Genomic DNA, 26,238 nt, shown 5'->3' on the forward strand with positions numbered 1-26,238 from the left:
ATATGAAACAAGACCAGCAAAATGGAGATAATTATTGAAGCTAGATAAGAGTTTCTGAGGTGTATTACTTTATCTCCCTACTCTAGTGTATGGTTAAAAGTTCCAAAATTTAAAAATTTTTAAAAGTTTGGCATATGTAAATAACCAAGACAACAAAATTCAAGCAATTAAAAGCTTCTGTGAAAGGGAAATGAGAATGGAAAGGGAAGTCTTGTCTTTATTAATAGCCCTTGTGTAAACATAATTATTCCCTCGTGTTAAGGTAATTATTAGCCAAATGTTCACGTTATTTAAATTGAAATATTTTAACTCTTTTATATAGAATATAAAATTTTCCCCTGACATGAGGTGCTAATAAAGCAAACAGTTCAGCTCTAGTGAAAACAAAATGACTGACACCCATGTGTCAATATCAACAGACACAAGTAGGACCCACTACCAGTCCATACCGTCCAGCTTTAACAAAGTTCTCCTGATTTCAGAAACGCTGAAGAGGGTAGGGACAGGAGAGACAGTATTTCCTAGAACCAAAGAAATATAGAATTATCCTTCGGGGGTGGCAGGAGGGTAAGGAAACCCTGACACAAAGAGATTGATAAATTTGTCTAAGTAACCGCAGGTTCTAGAAAAAGATTTAAACCCACATTCTCCCACTTTGCTACATCCTTGTTACGTATCTGATTCTCATCTAATGTTTACACTGTGCCATACACTGCCACACTACTAAAATAGATTTTCTCAACTTAAGAGTAATTGATTTCAGATTGCTGCTTTCTGAGTTCCTATTTCTGCTTACTTACATCACCACTTTTTGTACATTAGTTTCCTCATATATAAAATATATAACAAGGGTAGGTATGTATATAAACAAGGCAGGTCTAACATTAAAAATTAATCAATGTAATTCACTATATTAACAAAATCAAAAGAGAAAAATCATGATAATCTCCACATATGCATACAAAATTGACAAAATCCCATATTCTTTCATGATTTAAAACAAACAAAAAAAACCCCCAGCAAACTGGTAACAAAGGAGAACTTCCACAACCCGATAAAAGAAATATACAAAAACCTACAGTTAACATCACACTTACATACTGAAAGGTTTCACTCCCACTTCAACCCCCACGATCAGGAACAAGGAAGGCAACGATGTCTATTCTCACCACTTCTACCAGTACATTAAGCAAAAAAAGGAACAAAAAGACAGATACTGAAAAGAAGAAGTAAAACTGTCTATATTCATACACAATATGATTTTGTATGCAAAAAATTCCAAGAATTGTGGAAAAAACTACTAGTGATTTTAGGAAGGTCACAGAATTCAAGGTCAAAATATAAAAATCAAATATATTTCTATGTACCAGCAACAATCAGAAATTAAAAGTAAAGAAATAAAAACTCAGAAAGTAAAAAACAAAAACAAAACCACTAGAAAATTTAAAAAAAATACCAATTTACAAAAGCACCAAAATATATGTGCAAAACTTATACAAGGAAACTACAAACAGTGCTGAGAAAAATTAGACTTAAAATCTGAGCGATATACCATGCTCATACATCAGAATAACCAATAATGTAAAAATGTGGATTTTCCCCAAATTAACTTAGAGATTCAATGTAATTACAATCAAAATTTCAGTAGGCTTTCTTGTAAAACAAGCTGATTCTAAATTTATATGGAAACTCAAAAGGCCTAGAATATACAAAACAAGTTTGAAAAAAAAAAGTTGGAGACAACTTCAAGACTTAACAAAAAAAAAAAAAAAACTTACAAAGCTATAGTAGTAGACACAGTGTTGGCAGACATAGGCAGACATAGAGATCAACAAAACAGAATAGAAAGTCCAGAAATAGACACTCAACTATGCGGCCAACCGACTTTTATGTCTCAGCAATTCAATGGGGAAAGAATTATCTTTTCAACAAATGGTACTGATTCAATTAGTTAACAGTATGTCAAAAAAACCAAAAACAAAAAACAAAAAAAAAAACCTCAACACTTTTCTCCCATCATACATAAAAATCCTAATGGAATCACGACCCCAAAAGTCAAAGTGCACATTATAAAACTCCTTAAAGAAAATACAGGAGAAAAATCTTAGTGACATTAGGTTAGGCAAAAGATTTCTCAAATAGGACACAAAAAGCACAAATCATAAAAAGAAAAAAATAAAAACATTTACTCTTTAAAAGACTGTAAAAAATGAAAAGGTAAGCCATAGACTGGGAGAAAATATTTGAAAAACATGTATCCAATAAAGAACTTACATCCAGGATATGTGAAAGATTCTTGTAACTCAATGATAACAGGACAAACCACCCAATACAAAATAGGCAAAACAACCAGAATACTTACTTCACCAAAGAAGATATACAGGTGGCATATAAGCACATGTAAAGATGTTCAACATCATTAGTCATTAGGGAATGCAAACTAAAACCAAAATGAGACACCACTGCACAGCTACTAAACTGTCTAAAATTTAAGACCGAAAAAAACTCAAGTGTTAGAAGGATGGAGAGCAACTAGGACTCTCATACATTTTCTGGTAAGAATGCAAAATAGTACCGCCACTTTAATAAACAGTTTGGCAGTTTCTTATGAGTTAGATATAGACTTACCACATGATCCACCAATTACACCCCTAGGTATATACTCAAGAGAAATGAAAACATATGCCCACAAAAGTACTTGCATGCCAATGTACATAATTTTACTCACAATGGTCCAAAAAAAAAAAAAAAGGAAAAAACCCAATTGCTGTACTCAGTGAATGGATAAGCAAACTGTAATATAGATATATAACGGAATACTACTCAACAATAAAAAGGAGCAAACTACCGATAGACACAATAACACAGATGAGCCTCAAAAGCATTATGCTAAGTGACAGAGTCACACACAGACTATACACTAAATGATTCCATTTATATGACATTCTTGAAAAGGCAAAACTACACACGCACGCACATGCACGCACACACACAGAGTGACAAAAAGCATTATCAATGGTTTCCAGAGGACGTGAAAGAAATTAACTGCAAAGGGCATAAGAAGAGAACTTTTCTGGCGTGATGGGTATATTTTATTTTACATCATTTATCGTGCTGTTAATAACACAATGTTTGCATTTGTTGAAACTCATCCAGTTTTATACTTGAAATTGTGATGTTTTATAACATATAGATTACAGCTAAACAAGGGAGACAATAACAAAAGAAATATAAGCAAATTCAAATTCTGAGTATCATATATTTAATGGCAAAAACAAAAAGGGAAGAAAGAGAAGAAAAGGTTCTAAAATATATATGCCCTTTAATTTGGAGTTTGGTTTCTTATACAATACCATGCTGCCTCCTTTCTAAGAAATTCTCTCTATATATTCAGGTGAGAATATTCATTCTCAATTCTTTCCATGAGACACGAAAGAAGTGTGTGTGCATGCACACACTCTCCCATGGGAGTATTAGACTTAATCTTTAGAAGAATAATCTAATATACCTTACTCTCTTCCACTTAAGACAACATAAAAAATGAAAGCATCTGAGTGACTTCATTATATGAGATATTTGAAGTACTTGAAACTCTTAGCAATAAATTACTTGCACACACTTCACAACATGGCTGAGATCAAAACAGACTGAAGCACCAGATTCATTCATTAATTCTCTTTCAATAAAAATTTACAAAGGACTAATGCTGTCAGATAATGAATAAATGGCAAAAATCTACAGTATATTAAAGTACTGTAAGCATTATTGATCTTAAAGAAATTAGGTCAATTAGTAGTTCCTGAACTATAGTAGAGCTAGGGATAACAAAATAATTTCAGAATATGTGTACATAATCAAATGCTAAATTTTGTGGTATTTTTAAATGCTGTGAAAGGTACAAGTATCAACTGAGTGACTACTCTGTGCAGGCCCTGGGGTTACAAAAGTAAGCAGAAGTGAGATAGGATAGCCCTTGTCCTTGTGGGGCAGGAAGACAGGCTGACATTAACCAAATAAGCACATAGATTACTATGTAATTATATGTTACACTAAATGCTCTAAGGGCAAAAAATTTTTCTTTCTTTTGAAGATCAAAACAGAATCCTATGGTCCAGTTTTAACTAATGCAGATCACACCCACTGGTGAATCTCTTGCCCTGGTATTTTTCTTTTTCTAACTAAATCTCTGCATCCCATTAACACCCAGTCTTTCCTGATAGCACCAATGTTACCTGTATGAGTAAGTCTTCTCTAACCTCCACCAAAGGAGTCTCGCCCTTTTGTAATACGATAAGAGAGTAATAAAACAGTAAAACTCCTTGAGTACTTATTATCTCATTTAACCATTACAACCATGAGATACAGTTATTAATTACCATTTTAAAGACGAGGAAACTGAAGCTTAGAACAAGAGAGAATTAAGTTGCAATTCTAATTAGTTGCAAAGCCAGGAATCAAACCTGGGTCTACATTCTTTAATTAGTACAATTTTTTTTCTATTAAAACAAATTTTTTTAGAACATTTATTATTTTTTGTACTATGTATTTATTTGGGGGATAATTAGGTTTGTTTGTTTCTTTATTTTCATGGGACTGAAGCCAGGACCTTGTGCATGCTAAGCATGAGCTCTACCACTGAGCTATACACCACCCACACCTCCACCCTGATCAGTACATTTAAAATATTTACTTTAAATTTGAATTGAAAACACTAGAATGAATTCATGACATATTTTCTTCCAAGAAAAAAAAAATGTATTTGCTAACTCTGTCTATTGCAAAGGCCTGAAAACAATGACCAATTCAACAGCAATGATTACCTCTGACAACACCCAGGTTATGGTTTCCATATACCATTTCCGAATACACGGAACTTGATATGATTCCAGGTCTGGAGCAAAAACATACATAAACTTAGAACAAGCTGTCAAACTATAAAGTAAGGAAGTTTCCAAAGCTTTTAAAGCATAATTAATTTCTTTACCATCCCTTTTATTTCAGAAACTAAAAACTGACCCTCAAATTCTAATCTTTTGTCCTTCTCATCAAAATCCCCAAATTTTGGCTGGACACAAAGCCACCCAAGTAGAGATTACATTTTCTACTCCGCTTTGCAGTAAGTGTGGCCAGGTTCTAATTGATGGACTCTGGTTCAAACTGCCAAATACAAGTTTTAGGTCATGCTCATATTAGGAAGCTGCCTGCCCTCCACATTCTTTACTTCTTCCCATAGGCTGAAATTTAGTTGTAGTATTGAACCAGGATGTGTCGTAAAACCTGTGTCAACCATTCAAACAAACGCAAAGACACAGCAAAAAAGTAGAAAGAATCTGGGGGCCTAGACAACAACTTGGAGTAGAACCACCCTACCTCCCAGATCACTAGTCAGCTCTGGCTTTGATGTGAGAGAAAAAGGTAACTTTTAATTTTCTTAAGCCACTATTACTTTTGTCCCAATTACAGCAGTTGAAGTAATAGTCTAGAAAACATATTCTTCCAGAAGCTTATCAGAATCCTTGAAAATTCAACTAGATGCTTGTCAATTTGTTTTGCTTTGTGGCAGAAAATACACGTTCGAAGAGGCACTGTATGCACGTTAAAGGCAGGAAAAGACAGGAAGCTAATGCTAAATGCCTTTGTGATTTAATAAATAGAAAGCTGGCAGCTCCAGGATCAAGTCCCATTCTGGTCCCAATTACTCAGATTTGCTTAGATAATGTAGATGGAAAAAAGTTTCAAATAATATTTTAACATTCTCAGTGAAACTGAGCATTTCTTTAACCTCCGTTCTCAAATATAGCCTTAGCTCTCATAATGAACAACAACAAAAAACCCCATATAACTAGTATCAGGCCCTTATAGATTCACTTCAGTTTCCCCCTTCCCAATACATGTAGGAATTATTCTAAAACTCAATATTTATTCCTTTATCTTCCTTTCTCTCCCTAAGATTTTATCCATGAACAACCATAATAATCCTCAGTTATTTTTCTGATTATTTTGAAGAACTGTTTAAAATCCAAGGATACTCAAACTGAAATTACCTGGTGGAAAAGATACATGAAAGAAATCTGCCTATCCTAGAATTTGCTGCTTGGGATTAGAGAAGAGCAATGCACTCTGTTACAGCATCTTTATATTTCTGCCTAGTATGAGAGTTTTACTTAAAAAGATGTACTAAATGTCACTATTTGTTCACAAGAAAAATGATTAACTTTATATGAATTTCATCTCAATAAAAAAACATACAAACCTCAGCAAAAACCAAGCCCTCTACCAACCCAGTTAAGAAAAACTCTAAGAAAGAATAAAGACAAAGATGGAAAAGAGAAAAATAAATAATGATGATGATGATGGTGATGACGATAACAGATCAACTCAAAAGTCTGACATACAAAAAGGACACAGAAAGGAAAAAAATGTCAAAAAAATAATTACATTTCTGAAACTTAAAGGTTATGAGTTTCCAAACTGAAAGGGCCTGCCAGGAGCCCAGCACAAAGTCTACTGGCAGTAAGATGAGTAAACAAGTAAGATAATGAACATAAACTGCGGTAACAGTGACAAGAAGAAAGTCCTAAAAGTGCAGAGAACAAAGTGCAACTAAATGCCTAAAAGCTTCACAGGAGGTAGCATTTCACCAGTGTCTCAACAAATGCTGAGTAGGTTTTGGGGAGAGAAAGGTGGGAAGAGACAGGAAACATTCCAGAATTACGGAATAGGCCCTGACAAATAAGACTTTCATGTACTCAGGGAACAATGGGGACAGTTCAGTGTTAGTGAAGCATTTAAAGTCAGTGTAAACCAAATAAACCATGGAAAAAGTTGAAATCAAATCATAATGGGCTTTTCATGCCCAGTTAGGGAGAACAGATATCCCACAGTAGGAAATAAGGGGAAAAGGGAAAATGCCTAAGTAGCATCAAAACTCAATCAGGACGATAAGGGTGAGTAGGGGTGGGCAAAGCGGTGATGGTCAAAAGATACAAACTTCCAGTTAAAAGAGAAGTCCCGGGGATGTCACATACAGCACGGTGACCACAGTTAATAATATTATATATTTGAAAGTTACTAATAAAGTAGATATTAAAAGTTCTCATCACAAGAAAAGAATTTTCTTGTAAGTATAGTGATCAATGTTATGGTGATCATTTCACAATACACAAATATTAAATCACTGTGTTATATGCCTGAAACTAATACAATGTTATATGTCAATTATGTCTCAAAAAAAAATACCTATCTATGTACACACACAACCCACCAAGAGCCACAGTGCTCAGCTTTTACTCATTTGAAGGCTTAAAAATTGAGAACCCTAAAGAGCTTTTAAATGGATTCTATTGATATTTGCCGTATCAAAAACTTAAAACAATAAAGTTTAAAAAAAAAAAAAAGATAAAGGCTAGCAAAACCAACCTTGGGAATCTGTTTATAGATGGAAATCCATATATACTGATGGATGAAGCCTGGGAATGAGTAACATGCCCAAAAAGAGTATGTCAAATAAAAAGGCAAAAAAAAAAAAAAATCTAAGATTAAACCAGTCACAAATGTTAAGGAAAAAACAAATAAACTAAAGCCAAGGATTAAAACAGAGCAGAAAGTGAAAGGAAAGCCAAGAGAGTATAAATCCAGAAGCCAAGAGAAACTTTAGTAAAGAGTGTTCAAAATAGTGCTGGCAAAACATCGTGAAAAAGAAAAGTTAAAAACCAATAGTTGAATTTGGAAGACGAGGATGTTACTAGTGACTTCATTAGAGAGGTAGAATCAGAAGCCAGATTGTAATAGGCTAAGGAATGAAAAAGAGATAGAGAAGTGAAGGAGATAACAAACAACTTCTCAGTTTGCAGTGGAAGGAAATAAGGAAACCAAGGAAGTCACTAGAGAAGGAGATACGGTGTATGGAGGTAAAGATAGGAGTTTTTCCATCTGTTTTATTTCATTTCTTTAGAGTGGCTGAACCAGGGAGGCAGAGTTGTGTAACCATCATTACTATCTAATTTCAGAACATTTTCACACTTAAAAAAGAAACCCCACAGCCATTAGCATCTCTTACCCCTAACCTCTAGCAACCACTATTTCTGTTTCTATGGAATTGCCTATTCTAGACATTTCATGTAAATGGAATAATTAAGTCAGCAGCCTTTTGTTTCTGACTTCTTTCACTTAGCCTGTTTTCAAGGTTCATCCACATTGCAGTGTATGTCAGAACTTCAATCCTTCTTAAGGCTGAATAATATTCCATTGTTGGATATACCACAATTGTTTATCCATTCATCAGTTGATGGGCATTGTACTGCTTCTACTTTTTGGCTATTATAATGGTGATACAACATTTTTCACAGAAATGTTTTCACTTCTCTTGGGTACATATCAAGGAACAGAATTTTGGGGTCACAGGATAACTGTGTTTAACTTCTTGAGAACTGCCAAACTATTTTCCATAGCAACTATATCGCTTTCCATTTACACCAGCAAATGAGGGTCCCACTTCTCTACAATCTCATCAACATTATTATCCATCTTTTTTATTATAGCCACTATAGCAGGTATGAAATAGTATCTCATTACGGTTTGGTTTGCATTTCCCTAATGACTAATGATGGTTGTGAACATCTTTTCACATGCTTATTGGCCATCTGTATGTCTTCTTTGGAGAAATACCTTTTCAAATCCTTTGCCCACTTTTTACGTTGGGTTGTCTTTTTAGTTTTATGTTGTAAGAGTTCCTTTTATATTCTAGATATTAGATCCTTATCAGATATATATATAATTTACAAATATTTTCTTTTTACTACTGTCTTTTCTTGATAGTATTCTTTGAAGCACAAATGTTTTTAATTTTGATGAAGTCAAATTTATCTAATTTTCCTTTGGTTATGCTTCTGGTGTCATGTCTAAGAAACCATTGCCTAATTAAGCCAAGGTCATAAAGATTTACACCTCTGTTTTCTCTTCCAAAGAGTTTTAGCTCTCACATTTAGGCTGCCCACCTAATTCGATTTCATTTTTATATATGGAGTCAGGTAGGAGTCCAACTTCATTCTCTTCCATGTGGATATTAAGTTGTTCAGTACCATTGGTTGAAAAGATTATTCTTCCCCCAATTAAATTGTCTTACCTCCCTTTTTGAAAATCAACTGCCCATAAATACAAGGGTTTGTTTCTGGACTCTCAATTTTATACACTAATCTAAATGTCTATCCTTATGCAGTAAGGTACTGGGGTTTGTTTTGGGGTATTTGTGGGGGGGATTTTCTTTTTTAAATCCCACACTAGAGTGTAAAGAGCAATGGACTTGAAGTAAAAAGAAAAAACAATGGTCAAGTCCTAGCTCTGCCTGTTACTTGGGAATCAGCTATACTAAGACTCATTTTCCTCACTCTCACAGAATTAGGAATTGAGATGTGACATTATCTTGTAAACAAGAAAAGGTAACACAATTAAGTTTTGTACATATTTTCTTAATGATTACACTCAACTTCATAAATTTTGGCAGCCAAGAATAAAAGAAACACAGGAAGAATCTTTCATAATCTGTTTCTAAGAAACAGTGTCTAGCACATAGTAGGGCCCTCAAAAAATATTTACTGAGTAAAATTAACTATTTTCCAATTGTTTTATCTCTATTTTCTATGATTTTTAAGATTATGAGAAAATAATTTATAAATATTAAAACATCATACTTCTTTCTTTAGTAATTATTTCCTTGGGAAAAAAAGCAAGTAAATTTCACTTAGGCTACTTCTAGCTTTTGAATATTATCCAATATTGCATAAGAGTATTCTCCTCATATGATATTTAATAAGGAATGGAAAACTAAGGAATTACTAAAGTCAAAGTGAAACCTATAAAATTTATAACAACTAGATTTTAATTGGTAGTTCCCACAGTTATATAGTTATAATGTATACCCTTTAAGTTAGGGGGAAAAACACCTTTTTTGGTTGTAGCAGCTTAAGATCAGTATTTATCCAGAGGAAAGAGCAATTACCTGGCAATCAGCAATATGTTTTACTCCAACAAATTTCAAAAGTAAGGTCTTTTAAATTTTTAAACAACTTTATTGAGATATAATTACCTACCATAAAATTCACCCATTTTAAAAAGCATCCAATTCAATTATTTTCAGTAAATTTACAATCATCACCACCATCTAGTTTTAGAACATTTCAACACCCTAAAAAGATCCCTCATGCCCATTTGCAGTCAGGCCCCAGTCCACTTCTAAGCAACAACTAACTTTTATGGACATTACATAAAAATGGAATCATACAACATTTAATATTTTGGAGGTTCATCTACACTGTAGCATGTCAGTAGTTCACTCATTTTTGTTGCTAAATGGTATTCCAAGTTTCTTTATTTTATGTCTAATATAACATGACCCACAAACAATTTGTCCCCTTTTATAAGGAAGTTTTAAAAAAAAGTTGCTAAAAATGTTTACTCCTTGTATATTCCACACTACTGCCACTACTGCCACTATCTTTCTAAAATCCAAATCTCGTTATCTTTTCCTCTACTAAAATCTCTTCAATAGTTACCATGAACTTACGAGGCCAAGTCCAAGTTCCTTGACAGAGCACACACTATGGGCCATGCCCATCTGTCCAGTCTCATTTTCCGCTGCTTCCTTCTTGAATATTCTGCCAACAATCAGCACTGAGGTATATGTGGTTCTTCCATGCTCTCTATCACCTTTATGGCTTTGAACTCATCTACTTTCCAAACTTGCATTAATTTTTCAAAGTCCAACTTGAGAGATCATTTTCCAGCACCAGCCTCATTTCCTCAGCAGCTTGTTCTGTAATCATTTTATTTCTTACACCTGCCACAACTGTTTACCTATCTCTCTTACCAGACTCATCTTAGCACCTACCCTTGTGTCTGAACAACAATTAAGTACCTGTTCAATTAAACTGAATACATTCTGACTACTAATATTCTTCTGCTCATTTCATTAAAAAGATAAGCTGTACTCTGACACTGATGGTGAAAAGCCCTAACAGATGTAGGTATAACACAACTGTAGGTCTAAGGCATGGTCTGTACACAACAGGGTATACTCTAGGGGTCAGCTATGACCCTCCAGCAAAATCCAGCACAGTTTGTTTCGGTAAATAAAATTTTATTAAAGACAGCCACACTCATTTGTTTAACTTTTTCACTTTAACCCTACAGCAGTGGAACTGAGAAGTTCCAGGAGAGGCCATATAAGCTGAAAAGCCTAGAAAAATATTTACTATCTGGCCCTTTAAAAAGTTTGCCAACCCAAGATACATCACAATGCATGGGGGTGGCGAGGGTGGATATCAGGACTTCCTTCATATATTTTTTTTTTTATCTCATCTTTTAAAATTTATATTTTTGTGTGTTTTCTAATATTAAAACAGTAGTGATATACGTAATTTCTAAATGCAGAAATATACATACATGGATAGTGGTTACCCATATTATTTTTTACTAATATAAAGGACTCAATTAAAAAAAATGTTTTTTAAACAAAAAATCCTAGCAAGTCTTAAGACAAACAAGTTTTAGAGTTTATTTGAAAAATTAGCAATCCAGATTATATAATAATCTTGTAGTAACCTTTAATGAAAAAGAATATGAAAATGATTATGTGTTGGTATATGCATGACTGGGACATTGTGCTGTACATCAGAAATTGACACACTGTAATTCAATTTAAAAAAAAATATATTGTATGAACAATTAGGTTCTGTAAGTGCTTCAAAGCACAGAGAAAGAGGCCTAGAATTAAACCTTTTCCAAACACAAATGCTCAAAACATCTTTAAGAATCTTTCTATGGGGCTAAATATGTTATTCAAATGATTCAGGTAGTACTAATATTCTTCAAATTGAATTCAATAAAATATGAGTTACATAAATCCAAACTGCTTCAAAGGTGGCTACGTTTTTTTTTAAATCACTATAACAGGCAAATCAACTGCCAATATGTCCTTCTAAATCCTGAAGCCCAATTGCCTGATATACCATCAATATATGATAAACATATAAACTAAGAGCATGAATATCTCACTAAATTTTTTTAATGTGTCTGTATTTTAACATAATGCAATTTTGTAACTAAAGTGTGCCTTAGTTGTTTATAGTAAGCTGTTTCCATTTAAGGCAACAGATACTAATCTAAGGTTCTGAAGGGCCCAGGAAATACCACAATCCTCCCTTTATAGATCTTAAGGTTAGGAGGGTGGCTTCTAATAACTCAAAAATTGGGGTCTCATCATCATCATCAATAAATTTATAAACTAAAGTTAATTTACCAATCAAACCTGGATTTGACAGGTTAGGGTTGTTGTCATTCTATGTTGAATCATACTCTCCAACAAATAGTCACAGCCCCCAGAGAGAACTACACTCTACTCTGCTCACCTTTAAGGCTTTTTCTGAGGCCTTCCGAGATGACTAGCATCAGACTTTTGAGGAAGGCTAGCCATTAGACAAGGCTTTTCCCCACGATCTGACTGCTTGAAGTGACATCCAGGATCAGGTCGATCCTGTATCCAGGAATCATGACCCTCCCTGAGGCACCAGTCATCATGAGACAGTCAGTGCACTTTGGCACTTCTTGAAAACCACTGGGCTGCTCCTTTAGCTGAAAGGAAAAAAAACATCAAAACCACAACAAACAAAACAAAGGGGGAAAAATCAGTAATTCAACCTGAAAAGACAGAGCGTGGGGAAAAATATACCAAAAACAGCCTTGTCTAGATCAAAATGTAGCCTTGCCTTGATTAAAGATCATAGTTTCAATATCGTTCCAGTCACTGCACAACATTTATTCCTAATAGATAAAGCTGAAATTTTTTTTTTAAATCTACTATATTACATCTGAAGAGAACAATTCAAAGTGGATGTTATGCAAAATAACTATTTATGGAACACAGCTAAATAACATAATGAGGGTATCCATAAAAGACTAACAGCGTAGGGTGTAGGTGAGTGTGCCTCATCAGGAGCCATGTATTCAGCTGTTTCATGCTCTCAAATTGTAAGCTGTCTTAGAGAGGCATGAAATACACCTAACAGGCTGACTCGAACCCGAGTTTAATTGGCAGAAAACTGTCAATGCAGTCAAAGCCAATCTACTACTGTTCTTAAATTATATACTCATGAACAGAAAAGGAATTAAGCCTACGTCCTCTTTAAGTGACTTGACACTACTACAGGATATACTCCCCGCACACAGTACTCTTGTCCTAGCAGTCTGAATTCAATGTTCATGCTTGCTTAAAATAAGCATTTTAATATGTTCACACTATGCTCTTAACCAAAAACAAAAACCTTAAAAATCTGACAAATAATACGATGACTTAACATTTATTTATTCAACATGCTTCAAAATAAAAATTCTATCAAAATCCAGAGATTCTGTTTATTTAAACTCTATTTTTAAATACAAAACACTTTTCCTAAGACATAATGAAAAAGGTAAGAAAACGTCTTTAAGGTGATTATTTAAAGGTGGACTCTTAACTCCTTTAATACATTAGTGCCCTAAACACAGTAATACCTTACCAAACAATTATTTTATATTTCTTTCTACTACTTATCTAATATCCCCATTTCAGTTAACACTACCAACATCAACACAGATTCTCAAGCTGGAAACCTCAAATACTACTAGACCATGACTTTCTTTTTTTTTGGTTTGTTTTGATTTGTCTGAGAATATAATTAAAGCTACAGACCTCTGTCCCCCAGAAAAATGTACACACAACTAGACAATGTCTGGATAAGATTTCAGGGAACTCACAGAACCCTCTGAAGCCCAAGCCTGGACCCTGGGTTCAGAACTTCTGTCAAACACTTTGTTCTTTTCTTCTCCCTTACGATCTTCAGGACCCGCCTAGCATACCTATTGAATCTCAGATTTCTGCCTTCCTATCCAGCACTGACTTAGTTTTAGCACATCCCATGTTTTTCCTGGGTTGTTGCATGTAGTATGCTAATTCTTCACAGTTTACTATCCTTCAAATCTATCTTCTTTCATATTGCTGGCAGAGTAAGCTTACTAAAATGCATATCCGATCATGTGACTCACCTGCTTAACATCTTCAATACCTCATCTGCAAACGTCAACAGAATAATGTCCAGTCCCCTTAGGGTGGTATCATCTGGCCTCTACCCACATTTCAAGCATCCACTCCTCTTACCATCCACTACACTTACCATAGTCATATAATTTATAGCTTCCAATACACTGTTTTCATGCCATCATGTTTTTATACAGTTTCCTCTTCCTGAAATGTCACAGCTCAATTCCTTACTCAATTCCTTAAAACTTAGCTTCTCTCTTTATTTCTGCCACAAGATTTATCTCAAGAGTGTTAAAATGCTTATTCAATTTCCCATCCTCAGAGACCATATGTTTCCCAAGGGCAAAGCCTTGCTAATTTGATCTTTGTGTCTGTACTACCCAGAATATAGCCATAGTACTAAATATAAACGTATAATATGTCATTATTCTTGTATGCAACCAAAGTCACTATGCATCACAAGAAAAATCATGGCTGAATTAATCTAAAATATACTTTAAGCATTCAAAATTGGAACAATTCATTATGGAAGGGTATTTTAGCAGCAACTCCCTTGGAAGCAAAAATTAAGTGTAACTATCACTGATTCTTTATATTTTCATATATATTTTAATAATGCTAGTTATGAATATCCAAGTCAGGGATTAAGGTGTAATAAGGGTAACACAATACTATGGAGTCCTTTGGATAAAAACTCCTAAGCCAGATATAACAGGCACATGACAGATAACATAAATTAATTACTCCCTCCTCTGTACCCTCTCCTCCTCTACCCCATCTCATTCTCAGGGTCTGAGAGTCCTTCTCAATACAGCACCCCACATGCAGATTGACTAGTTTTGACTACAGTCGGCACAGAAGTTAATATTTCAGAGCTATCCAACAACTGATACTAAGCCATATCAAACACAACACAGAAAATTCACAGATGACCTATTTCATATCCCCTGGAAACCCACTTCCCAAGTTTAACAATTTTAAGGTCAAGAATTGATTTTTATGTTAAACAAAACATAAGGTTGACCTTGTATTAAGTTGTTCATTTTTACGTCTTTTTTGTAGTTTAAAAATATATACATTTGTAGTTAAGCTGTGTTCTAAAACTACAAATTCCAAATTTGATTGTGCATCAGAACCAACTGGAATACTTTCAAACATACAGATTCCCAGGTCCCTGCCCAAATCAACTAACCCAAAATTTCCAGAATTACAGCTAAAGCATGTATATTTTATAAAACACCCAGGTGATTTTGATGTAGCCATTTGAAAACTACTTTTCTAAATATCACAGGCATTTATATATGAAAGAGCTAGAATCAGAAGAGCAACAGAAACATCTCTAAATGAAATTTTCCTTACATCTTATTGCTTACTGATACTGACAGGCTAATAAACACAAGGTAAAGTTGTTTCACCTTCTGATAAAAACTATTTTGATACATCTTACCAGAGAATTCTAGACAATAAATTAGTAACTGCAGCCACACAGCTTCACTAAAGAGGGATCAACCAGCATTTCTTTTTATTCTACTGTAGTGTTTGTCTAGAGGCAATCCTTAAGAGTTTTTCTTTGCAAATGACCTTAAAAAAAGTATATTCAAAAAGAGTACTGCAAATGTGAATTGCTATAGGTATTAAATTGAAATACATCATCTTTTAATTACACATTTTATTATAATTACATGTTTTCAAATACTGACAATTGCAGATACACACATTTCTACAGCATATCAGAAGTAATAAAACCAGGGGCGAGAGAACAGAGCCAAAGATACAGGTAAAAAAGAAAACTCAAATGATCTACACCCAACAAATTCTAATTAAATGTTCTTGGAAAGTTGAATTGATAGATTAACATACACAATAATGTTACACACATGTTTAGAACACTCGAATCACAAATGAATGGGGAGCGTACAGCTCAAGGGATAGAGCATATATGCCTAGCATACACAGGGTCCTGGGTTCATTTCCCAGTACCTCCTCTAAAAAAATAAATAAAAAGTCAAACCTGATCATCTCCCCCATAAAAAAAATTTTAAAAATTAAAAAATAAGTAAGACAAGAGCTAATCTTGACAGTGCTACTGAGCCCCCAGTAATACTGATATGAAGAGGCACCACTACTAAGGGATAAACATGAAAACTCAGAAATGCATTACACAGATCTGTTTAATACATTCTGTCATACTTCCATGACAGTCCTCAAGATTCCTTAGAGGTCTTTTTAATAAAGAAAAAATAAAGAAAATGTCCCCCCAAATTCTAAGTGTACTGGGAAACAACTATTTAAAATATCTGTTTAAAAATCTTTACTGACACGATTAAAATAGGTTTGACAGCTTTTGGCACATATTTTTAGTGAAATAACATTTCTGGAGGGCGAGATGTGTTTTCGGAATTATTTCAGATACTAGAAACAGATTTAAAATTCTGGACTGTCTTTTAATCAGTACAAATCATGAAGAGTTAAATATAAACTGTAATTATAGATCCTAATTATAGACTACCCTTATGAAAGGTAAAACTATTTACATTGCCCAGAGCAACCCAGAAAAACCACCAATACCGATCCACATCTCAAAGACAGATGGGATCTCTGCATCAACTTCTGAGAATCGACAAGTTGAAAGATAAGATCCCAATCTACAGCCACTTGAACACATAGTTGAGGTTACTCACATATTCTCCTTCTACAAACACAAGCCCTTTCTGAACATCTGCCAAGAAGTTATAAAAGTAGTTGTCCTGGTTTGCCTTAAAAAGCTGGGAAAGCTCAGAAGAAGGCAAAGCTTTTAATGTCAAAAGCCAACAGGTTTTCTTGACTGCAAATATCTTCTCTAAAATGTTAGCCTCCAAGTCAAGCATAACATTGATAAAGAGATACAGAAAGAGTCTTCAGCAAATCTCAATATTTGAAAGATAACACTACTATTAGCACTTTCAAGGAAGAAAAAAATAACTGCTACACGATCCTGGAATGTCATTCATCACCAAGAAGGTACTGGCAGGATTTCTTCTGGCTACTTTATTGAGCAATATAGTTAGCCATGTGTTCCAGGAACCATAGCACAGAATAGTTTTCTATTGCAAAAGAGTACGAGAGAAAGTCTTTGCAGGCAATAAAAACCAGAAAAAATTTTTTCGATAATTCTAATTATAAATTGTGATTCTACCAAAGCATGACACAGAACATGACGAATGGTACTGTGATTATCTGGCCACAAATATGCTTAACAACATCAAAGATTACTACTATAGGAGTAAGAAATATACATTTCTTGTGTAGCAGAATTCAAAGTCCATCTAACTCGTACCTCATGAGTAAAAATACTCCAAACAACCAGTTTTATCAAATAGCTACATTTAAAAAGGAAAAAAAAAAAAATACATAGATACTCTTCCATCATAAGCCCTCCAGGGTCGTCCAAAAACACTAAACTAGAAACACACTCATGAACAACTCAAACAATGGCCTGGACTTTTATTAAATGAAGCCAAAAAAGGTAATTAAAATCATAAATTAAGGTAAAATGACTGTAGCCAGCTCAGAATTTGTGTCCGTAATACAAAGCTGTTTCTCTTCTAACTCCTAATACACTGCTAAACGATGAGCCACCACAGAGGAAATGGTATCCCTGTATTATTTTGACAAACAAGCTATGAGAAATGAGATCATTCTGGCCTGTACAAACTTAGCCAAGTCAAGAGGCACTACGGCACCAAGTTTTTCCATTTACTGTTTTCTAGGCTCAAAACAACTTTGCACCAGGTTTCTTTATAACTTTTACAGATACAAGCTATGAGCCACATCGTATACCAGATCATCCACAAGATCCTTGAATTTAATCAAAATTTTTAAAAGACTAAAAATTCACATTACACAGGACTTGGCACACGCACAAGACAGGTTAATATTAACCCTCGACCCTCCCTCTTTAGTGCTCAAATACACTTAGTGTGTATCTGTATTTTATCATTCATAAAACCACTTAATAGGCGATCCCCCTATTCCATTAGACTATGTGTGAACTTGAGAACCAGAAATCCACCCTATTCATCTTTGTTATCTTCACTGCCTAAAAATACCCTGGTCATAATAGTCATTCAGGGGACACTGAGTGAATAAGAATATAATACCTATGTCACAACTATATAGAAAGCTGAAAATAGACCAATAGGAAATCAGGTAAATAGAACATAAATTTCAACAACACACAAAAACAGAAACAAACAGAAAAGTAGTAGATAACAGGGAAAAAGCACTGGTCTTTAAGGGCTGGGATGTCTTTGGAATTTAGATCAATTCTAATCCAGATTTGGCAATAATAAATGTTATAACCTTGAGCAAATCACTTAGCCTCCCTGGATCTTAATTCCCTCACTTGTAAAATAAAAAGTAATGCCAGATGAGTTCTGTTTCCTTATATGTCATAAGGATGATTTCAAAGCAGGAGGAACACTTACATCTGAAAAATAGCACTATCAGAACAGACAAATATACCATGTGAGATAACTCTTGAGCAAAGGGTATTATACGGGTGGGAGGCACAACTCCATAAACAGTAACAGGTCACATCAAAAGCAGCCAGAGCCAACTAAGAATTATACACACATACCTAATGTGGAAATTACCAACACAATCACTCATTCAATAAATCTTAAAATAAGAATCAGAATCAAAGGCAAAGGTTAAGAGAACCGAAGAGAAAGAGACATAAAGGCAAAATTCTGTTTATTCCCGACTATAAATTATGACAATATAACTCATATGTACCACACATGTGCACAGACACACACTCACACACACACACACACACACGAGAGCAAGCCAAAAAGCATCCTTATGCTTTTTATAAATTGATAAGGCTCCTCAAAATGAATCACATAATTATTTGAGCTAGAAGAGACCAGTATTTCACAACATTTTAGCAAAAATTAAGCTTCCAGAATATACACATGTAGGGCACATTTTCTGGCCCACAAAATGAGTTCTGTCGGCACATTAAGAACCAAACATGCAGAGGATCAAAGATATTCCTAAACTTGAAACTCAAAACAACTCACAGACCTATGTTCCAACTGCATATCCAAAATAAACCTTTGCCTTAAAACAAATGAATATTCCGCCTCAGGAAAGTAGTAGTAATCAATTTTGATCTTGATGACTGCCAGACTCATTACAATAGTATCTATAATCAATATATTTTTTAATGTAAGCTCTGTTCTCAGTACTGTACTAAATATTGTAGTAGATAAAAGAGAACTAAAAGGTAAGATCCCAGCCCACAGGAAAATCTTTTCAACCTTACTAGCAAGGAGTTTTAGGTTCTTAGGAACATATAGTTCTATTTCTCCAACATCCTTCCCAAGGACTTAGGAAGACAGGTAAGCAATTAAAACATCCATCTATATTTCAAGATGGGGTTTGAAAGCTAGAAGAGGTCCTACAAAACAAACATTACAAAGTAGATCCAGATATATGGAAACAAAATATCTTGTACCCCAAAGGGCATTTCTACAAAGGAGGCAAGAAAGAACATCTTGAATGGATAATCTCACATGCAGGAATATTTCACAAAAGAACAGAAATACCTTTTCAACCATAACTACAAATCAAAGTCATTAGTATTTCTGACTTGGTTATCAATACTGCAATCTTTCTCTCACTCAAGTTTTTCAAAAGCAAGGTAAAGTGGAAAAAATCAACTTGAGAGCTTCAAATTTAAAATAAAGCAATATTTTTATTGCTTATTCATGTATATTATATAATCAATGTCCATCTGTTCCTGCTAGTGGCAGGCTATAACTGGCTATGCATTTCAACTAAGGTCAAAAAAGCCCCAAAACTGACTAAGTTCAGCTATGGAGCATTCCAAGGCTACTAATTATATCTAGACTACAGATTATTTAATTATGAATTTTAATCTACCCAATTTTTCAACTGTTTCTCCATGAATTATATCCTAAATTCCCTTTAACATCAACTGTTCACACAAAACAACTCTGGCTCTCTTCCCCCAAGTGAAGATCAGGAAGCCCAATTCTTTACCAGGTCCAATGCTTCACAATACAACTATACAATGTTCTTTTCTACCAAGCACTTTCATATACATTATTTCATTTCAGCCTTCCAACAACCCTATGAGGTAAAGAAAGAATTATCATCATTTCATGGACAAGGATAGAGATTCAGGGAAGTTAAATAACTGCTACCAAGTTCACTACTAGAAAGTAGTTGAACAAAGACTAGAACCTACAAGTCTGACTCCATACCCAATTTGCATTCCAAATTGTCACAATGAAAGTATTTCTAAAAACAACTGAACTACACTTTTCTTACTTAATCAAATCCTTCGTAAATCAAGTGAGAATTAAAATTAAGTTTCTAAATCAAATATAAGCAGTAAAGAGAGTAGACCAAACCATCTCCTTTCTATATCAATATATTTTAATAAACAAATATAACGTTCAAGAGTAGTTCAAATACCATAGTAAAAGACATTTAAAGTTAAAATAAATCTATTGCATTCACCCTATCACACCACACACAACCAACTCTGTATAATACATGCTAGTAGAGAGTAAGTGAGGTTAGCTATAAAATTACTTATCTGTACTTGACTTAGAATTAAAGTGTCCCAAAACCTGCACTTTTCCTAGTCCTAACCTCCTCTTGGCTTTGCTGTACTCTAGTCTAGCAGTCTCCACAGTGGAGTATACAACACAATCCACTTATATATGGGACAAAATGATTTAGAATGCTTTCTCCATTTTTTAAACCTGAAAATAAGAATTCATTTTACTAAATTTACTACATGAACTGACACTGCGACCCTCCCATAAGTACAAAAGTACATATAATTGGGATGGGTGGGTAGGCTCTAAACCTTTTCACAGAAGAGATTCCTATTCAAGAGAATTTGGAGACCACTGCTACCAACAACAGAGAAAGTAAATGAGTCCCAGGAGACAGATGACTCAAAACTGCATCAAATAATCAAAGAGAGAACCTATTTAAGGTGTTCAATATCCTACAGTGCATATACAAGTAAAGATTTTTCAACTGCATTTGTATAATCTGTTCTGATATAAACATAACTTACCTCATCTTGGACTCCACTGGTAGTAGTCAGCTTGCTCCCATCAGTAATTGTAATAATTATTGCTGGCTCCAAAAAAAAAGGATTTCTTCCCTAAAGTCAAAAACATATTGATTATATTAAAGTCTAGAGATTAACTTAATTTTTCTGAGTAAAAAGGCAATTTTCAGAACAGTATATCCTTTCTTGTTTTTAAATGACACATACAGTATATTCCTTTTATTTATTAAAAAAGTTTAGAATGATACATGAACTAAACAGAGGTTAACTTTGCAAAAGTAGGATTAGACAGAAAGAAAAATGGATTTTTCAATTCTTTGTACATTTCTGCATTGTCTTAATTTTTACAACGAGCATCTATATTTATGCAACTAAGGTATTTAATTTCTTAAAAGAGACCCCTACAGTTCAATTCCAATGATGTGACATAACTAGATATTACAAATTAATAGATATTATTTTTTAGAAACTTCTTAAAGAGGAAGGCAAAATAACAGGTGATTACTACTATGTAACCTATGCCTGTAATCAAAGTATCTAACCAAGTGACTAGGTAAACAGGGGGAAGGGCTCCAAGAGCCGGTTCCAGGGAAACAATAGGCCTATTCTGAACTTAGCAAAATTCAATAGTCCAACACGAAAAATTAAGGATAGTTACTTAAAGAAACTGCTTGGCAAGAGGAGTACAAAAACAACAGCAGCAGAGGCAGTGGAACACAGTGGAAGAGAGCTCTCAAATGCTCTACAGGTAGGATGAAGTAACTTCAGTAACTTCCATTCAAATCTCTGGCCAAGTCACTCTAGGAGTAGTACTATGATCAATTCTAGGCAACACATTTTGTTAGGGACTCAGATAAATATAAGCTTATCTTTTACTTATCAATGACTCTCATTTGCAATATTAAGCACATTCCATATAATGCTTTAAGACTCTTTAAGATAAAACCATAACCAAAGAGCGGAAGTTTCATGAGGGTAAACCCTGTGTTTGAAATCAAAGATATCAAATTCTCTGCCACTAACAGTGTTCAAGAAAGGACAGAATGGAGTTTTGCTGGGTATGACGTAGAATAGCATATGACAAATTTTAACGCGCATATGAATCACTTGGAGATCCTTATTAAATGCAGGTTTTGGTTCAGTAGGTCTGGAATAAAGACTATATATAAGGTTTCACATTTCTAACAAGAATGCAGGCTAGGAGATGCTAACGTCCACACTCCATACTTAGACTAGCAAGGATGTAGAGGGTTATATGCGTGTAATATTCTATGCTTCTATAACCTTTTCCTTACATTTGTATAACTCAATCAAGAACAGATTACAGTAAATACTCCATATTTGTTGAATAAATTTAAAAGCACGTTCACATAGTCGTTGTGATTATAATCTAATCATCATACAGTGGGAGCAGGGGGACATCTGGTATATTAAATTTCTTGATTAAGGCATGAAATTGTGTATGTAACTGGCATATGTATTTTTCAAACTGGTGTCCAAGAAACAATGGTTCCAGATGGAGAAAACTTCCTCTTTTCAAATAAAATTAAAGTATGTTGGATATAACCTCTATAAGATTTTGAATACATGGTGGCATTCAAATGTTACTGGGGCCTTGCAGGAAAAAAACATGAATTTCCCATCCCTTCCTCCTCTGCAGCATTCATGGTATTTAGAACACAGTCTGGGAAACACTACATTACACTATGTTGCCTCTCACACATTCACCCCCAACATAAATAAATTCTAATAATGCAGGTCTTTTTATGGATCTAGAAACAGGCATTGTTCAGTCTCTCCTCTGAGCTATGACTGGTTCCCTCAAGTAGAACACTTTTCTTTTTTTCCCTGCCCACATTTCATCCAATTCCTAACCATTCTTTAAGGCCCAGTTTATGTCTTCCTCTTCTGCCATGAAGCATTCCCTGATTACTCTGGCCTTGAATAATTACCCTCTTCCCTCTCTAAATTATAATACTGGTAGTTTTTAAACTTATATAAATAAAAACATAAACATAACTTTTCCTCAAATAAAACTGGATTTGGAGTGGTTTCATGAAGTACAGTTCGGATACCACTGTCCTACAGCATTTATCTTCTCACATTGTTTCCAATTTAAATACATAACATCTTGCACAAGGATGTGAATATACTTAACATTACTGAATGCTACACTTAGAAATGGTTAAGACAGTCAACTTTGTTATTTCTTTTTACTACATTTTAAAAAAAAATACACCATCTTGTACTGTTTGCTATTGTTTCATGTGTTGGAATACACTGAAGGCAAGGATGATGTCATATTTCTTCTTCAGCATTGAGCACAAAATATTTAACCACTGGACACTTAAATATTCATTGATTCACTGATTACAGCCTAATACAGAACTGCCCAAGTTCACAGAACCATTTAGGATAAATCAAACTTCAACAAGCCTCAAAAAATATATGTTACCTTTACCCCAATATAAATGAATACTTCCCAAACTTGACATATAAAAACTCATGAATTTGCTAGGCTACAAGGGTACACCATCTCCCTCCTATATCTGTCCAGCCATTCATTGTCCATTCATTCATGTCTGTCATTCAAACATTTACTGAGTGGCTACCATACTTCAGGCATTGTGTTAGGTACATGATACATAATCTCTACTCTCATATATAATAATACGTACCTAGGCACATATATCAATAACTTTCCTTTCCTGGTCTCTACAAATAACACTTAACCTTAAAAATTGGCAAAGGAAGATAAAGAAAATGAAGATGTTCTAGTATCTTCAAACTACTGTATCTCGATTCCATCTTTAAGCTAAAACTACTTTGGCTGACTTCCTGCCTTTCAAAAACATATCTGCAAATTTATTAAAGCCACCAGAGCATTGACCAAATACTTGCAAAGTGCCTCTACATCAACTTTAATTTTAACCTAACCCAAAGTCCTATTTTCTGACCAAGTATGGCATCCATCTAGTCTTATTTTTGTGTAATTACACCGAAAATTATCCTCCCAAGGTCAAAGGATTATGTTTATAATTAAAGAACAATGACCGACGGTATATTAGGAACTTCATGGGTGATGATGTCCATCCAAAAACTAATACATACTTTCTTAAGAATCATGTCTAAAAACCAAGTTTAAATGCATTAAAATTGAACAAAACATCTTTGAGATATTAAAAGTTAAGCTAAATTCAAACCCTAAAGTCAAAGTTACTTTTTCCTTGACAACAAAACTTTTAGTTGAAACTTTACTAGAGTCTTATACATATAATACTCTTCTGAGAGCCTATGCCTAAAATTACTATAATAACCAGGTACTTGATAATAACAATAAAGCACTTATATTTATCTCATTTGACCCTAAATACCTGGTGAGGTAAAATGTTCAGTGATATTAAACAATATAACCCTAAGTCACACAATTGGTAGCTGGCAGAGCCAGAAACTGATTCCAACTCTAAATCACACGGTCTTTCTGCAGCTTCTGAAGATCCTGTTGGTAGCAGCTACATTCTCTTGGATACAATTCTATACCAACCTGGACTGTGCCATGTTCATGCAACAATGAATGCTATTACAATTAGTTTGGTTTTATTTAATATATTTTATCTGCAGAGAAATTAACTACAATAGGACTATTCTATTACTTGGTTTCCTGGTGCTGTGATATCTCACCTACCAATCATCTGTATATAAATCAATATACCACCACCCAACAAAAAACACAATAAAACAAAATGCAATACATAATCTACTTTTGAAGACTATATAGAGTATATATACAAATACAAGATAAAGTAATATTAAGTTTTTTAATGGCTTTAAATTTTGGAAACCACAGATAAAGATCAAAGGCAGAAAAAAGTAAAGAAAAATATGGCCATTTTCATTTCACCTATTTATTTATTTAACCCTACTGTGCCTAAGATCCCTTTCTAAGATGAAAAGGTTTAGCCAAGAATCTTTCACACCAAAAAAAGCTATAGTATTCGTTATGATAAAAATTAGAAAAATGATTTAATGAATGTAAATTACACACAAAAGCTTTTTTTTTCTTCAGGAAATAATTATCCCACCTTCTATATAAAAATGATTGGGTTAACATATTTACCTAAGCATAAATTTCTAAACTACCTGCAGAAAATAATCACACCATGTTGCACCAATAAAGTTTTATGTATAGTGTTACACTATTCCTCCCCCGCATTTGTAGTACATTTACTCTTCACAGAGGTATAATAAATAACTGGCATCTTTCTCTGACATTAACTTTTACTCAGCAACTAAAACACATTTTTGGTTGTCTGCCAGTATCACAAGATTTTTTTTTTCAAGTTTTACAAACAATAATCCAACTTCTCAAAATTCTAAGGTTGTGATTTAATCACTATAATATAGATATTTGGTGCAAAGCCTCTGCAGTTTAATAATTTCCAAACCTTTACCTTAAGGAATCACTTTTATATTTTTATTCTTAGTAAGTATGTTTATAAAGTCCCTCCATTTTGGGACAGTTCATATTAGAATTTCCCTCAAAATTTACCTTGGTCATAAAGTTAGCCTTTATCTTAGATGTAAGAGCTAAAAAAAAAAAACCTCTGCTACAACAAAGACAGCCAGTAGAGGGACTAAAAGTTTACTTTTGCCATTAGCAGAATTAAACTCAGATGTTTTTCTGTCAAGAGCACTGGTTCTTGGCATAAAGAAATCTAGAAATATAACTAGAAAACACAGTGCAAAGTATAATATTCTACCTCTAGAGCTATTTATTAATGGAAATCTTGTCATTTGGAAAATGTGATTTTAATATTGGGGTCAAAAGTCTCAGGTAAAAAGGGTTTTGTTACAGACAAGTATAACATTCATTTCACTTTAATTTAACATTATCCTGGTGTTAAATAAATTAAGGCATACAATCTCAATCAGAAAATTTAAAGTATAATTAAAAGTAAGTAGGCTCTTATCCACTAGAAACTATTTTTGAAAAGAAATGCTTTTGAAAATGTTAAAAAAAAGTTATTTAACAATTTGGAAATGTTAAAAGGCTAATTTCCCTCTA

General features: G+C 33.9%; 1 protein-coding gene across 6 annotated transcripts in view; it reads right to left on the reverse strand.

Annotated features, from left to right (window-relative positions):
• Nucleotides 1-26,238, reverse strand: part of INTS6 (integrator complex subunit 6) — an 82,324-nt gene that overhangs the window by 40,340 nt on the left and 15,746 nt on the right. For 5 of the 6 annotated variants that reach the window (XM_032496203.1, XM_032496207.1, XM_032496208.1 and 2 more), the window contains one exon: nt 21,177-21,266. In XM_032496203.1, coding sequence (XP_032352094.1) covers nt 21,177-21,266 — 90 coding nt within the window. Of the gene's footprint in view, nt 1-12,404; nt 12,537-21,176; nt 21,267-26,238 lie in introns of those variants that run through there. The other variant, XM_032496209.1, reaches the window with a different exon arrangement.

This window comes from Camelus ferus, chromosome 14, assembly GCF_009834535.1.
Source record: "Camelus ferus isolate YT-003-E chromosome 14, BCGSAC_Cfer_1.0, whole genome shotgun sequence".
NCBI classification, from domain to species: Eukaryota; Metazoa; Chordata; class Mammalia; order Artiodactyla; family Camelidae; genus Camelus; species Camelus ferus.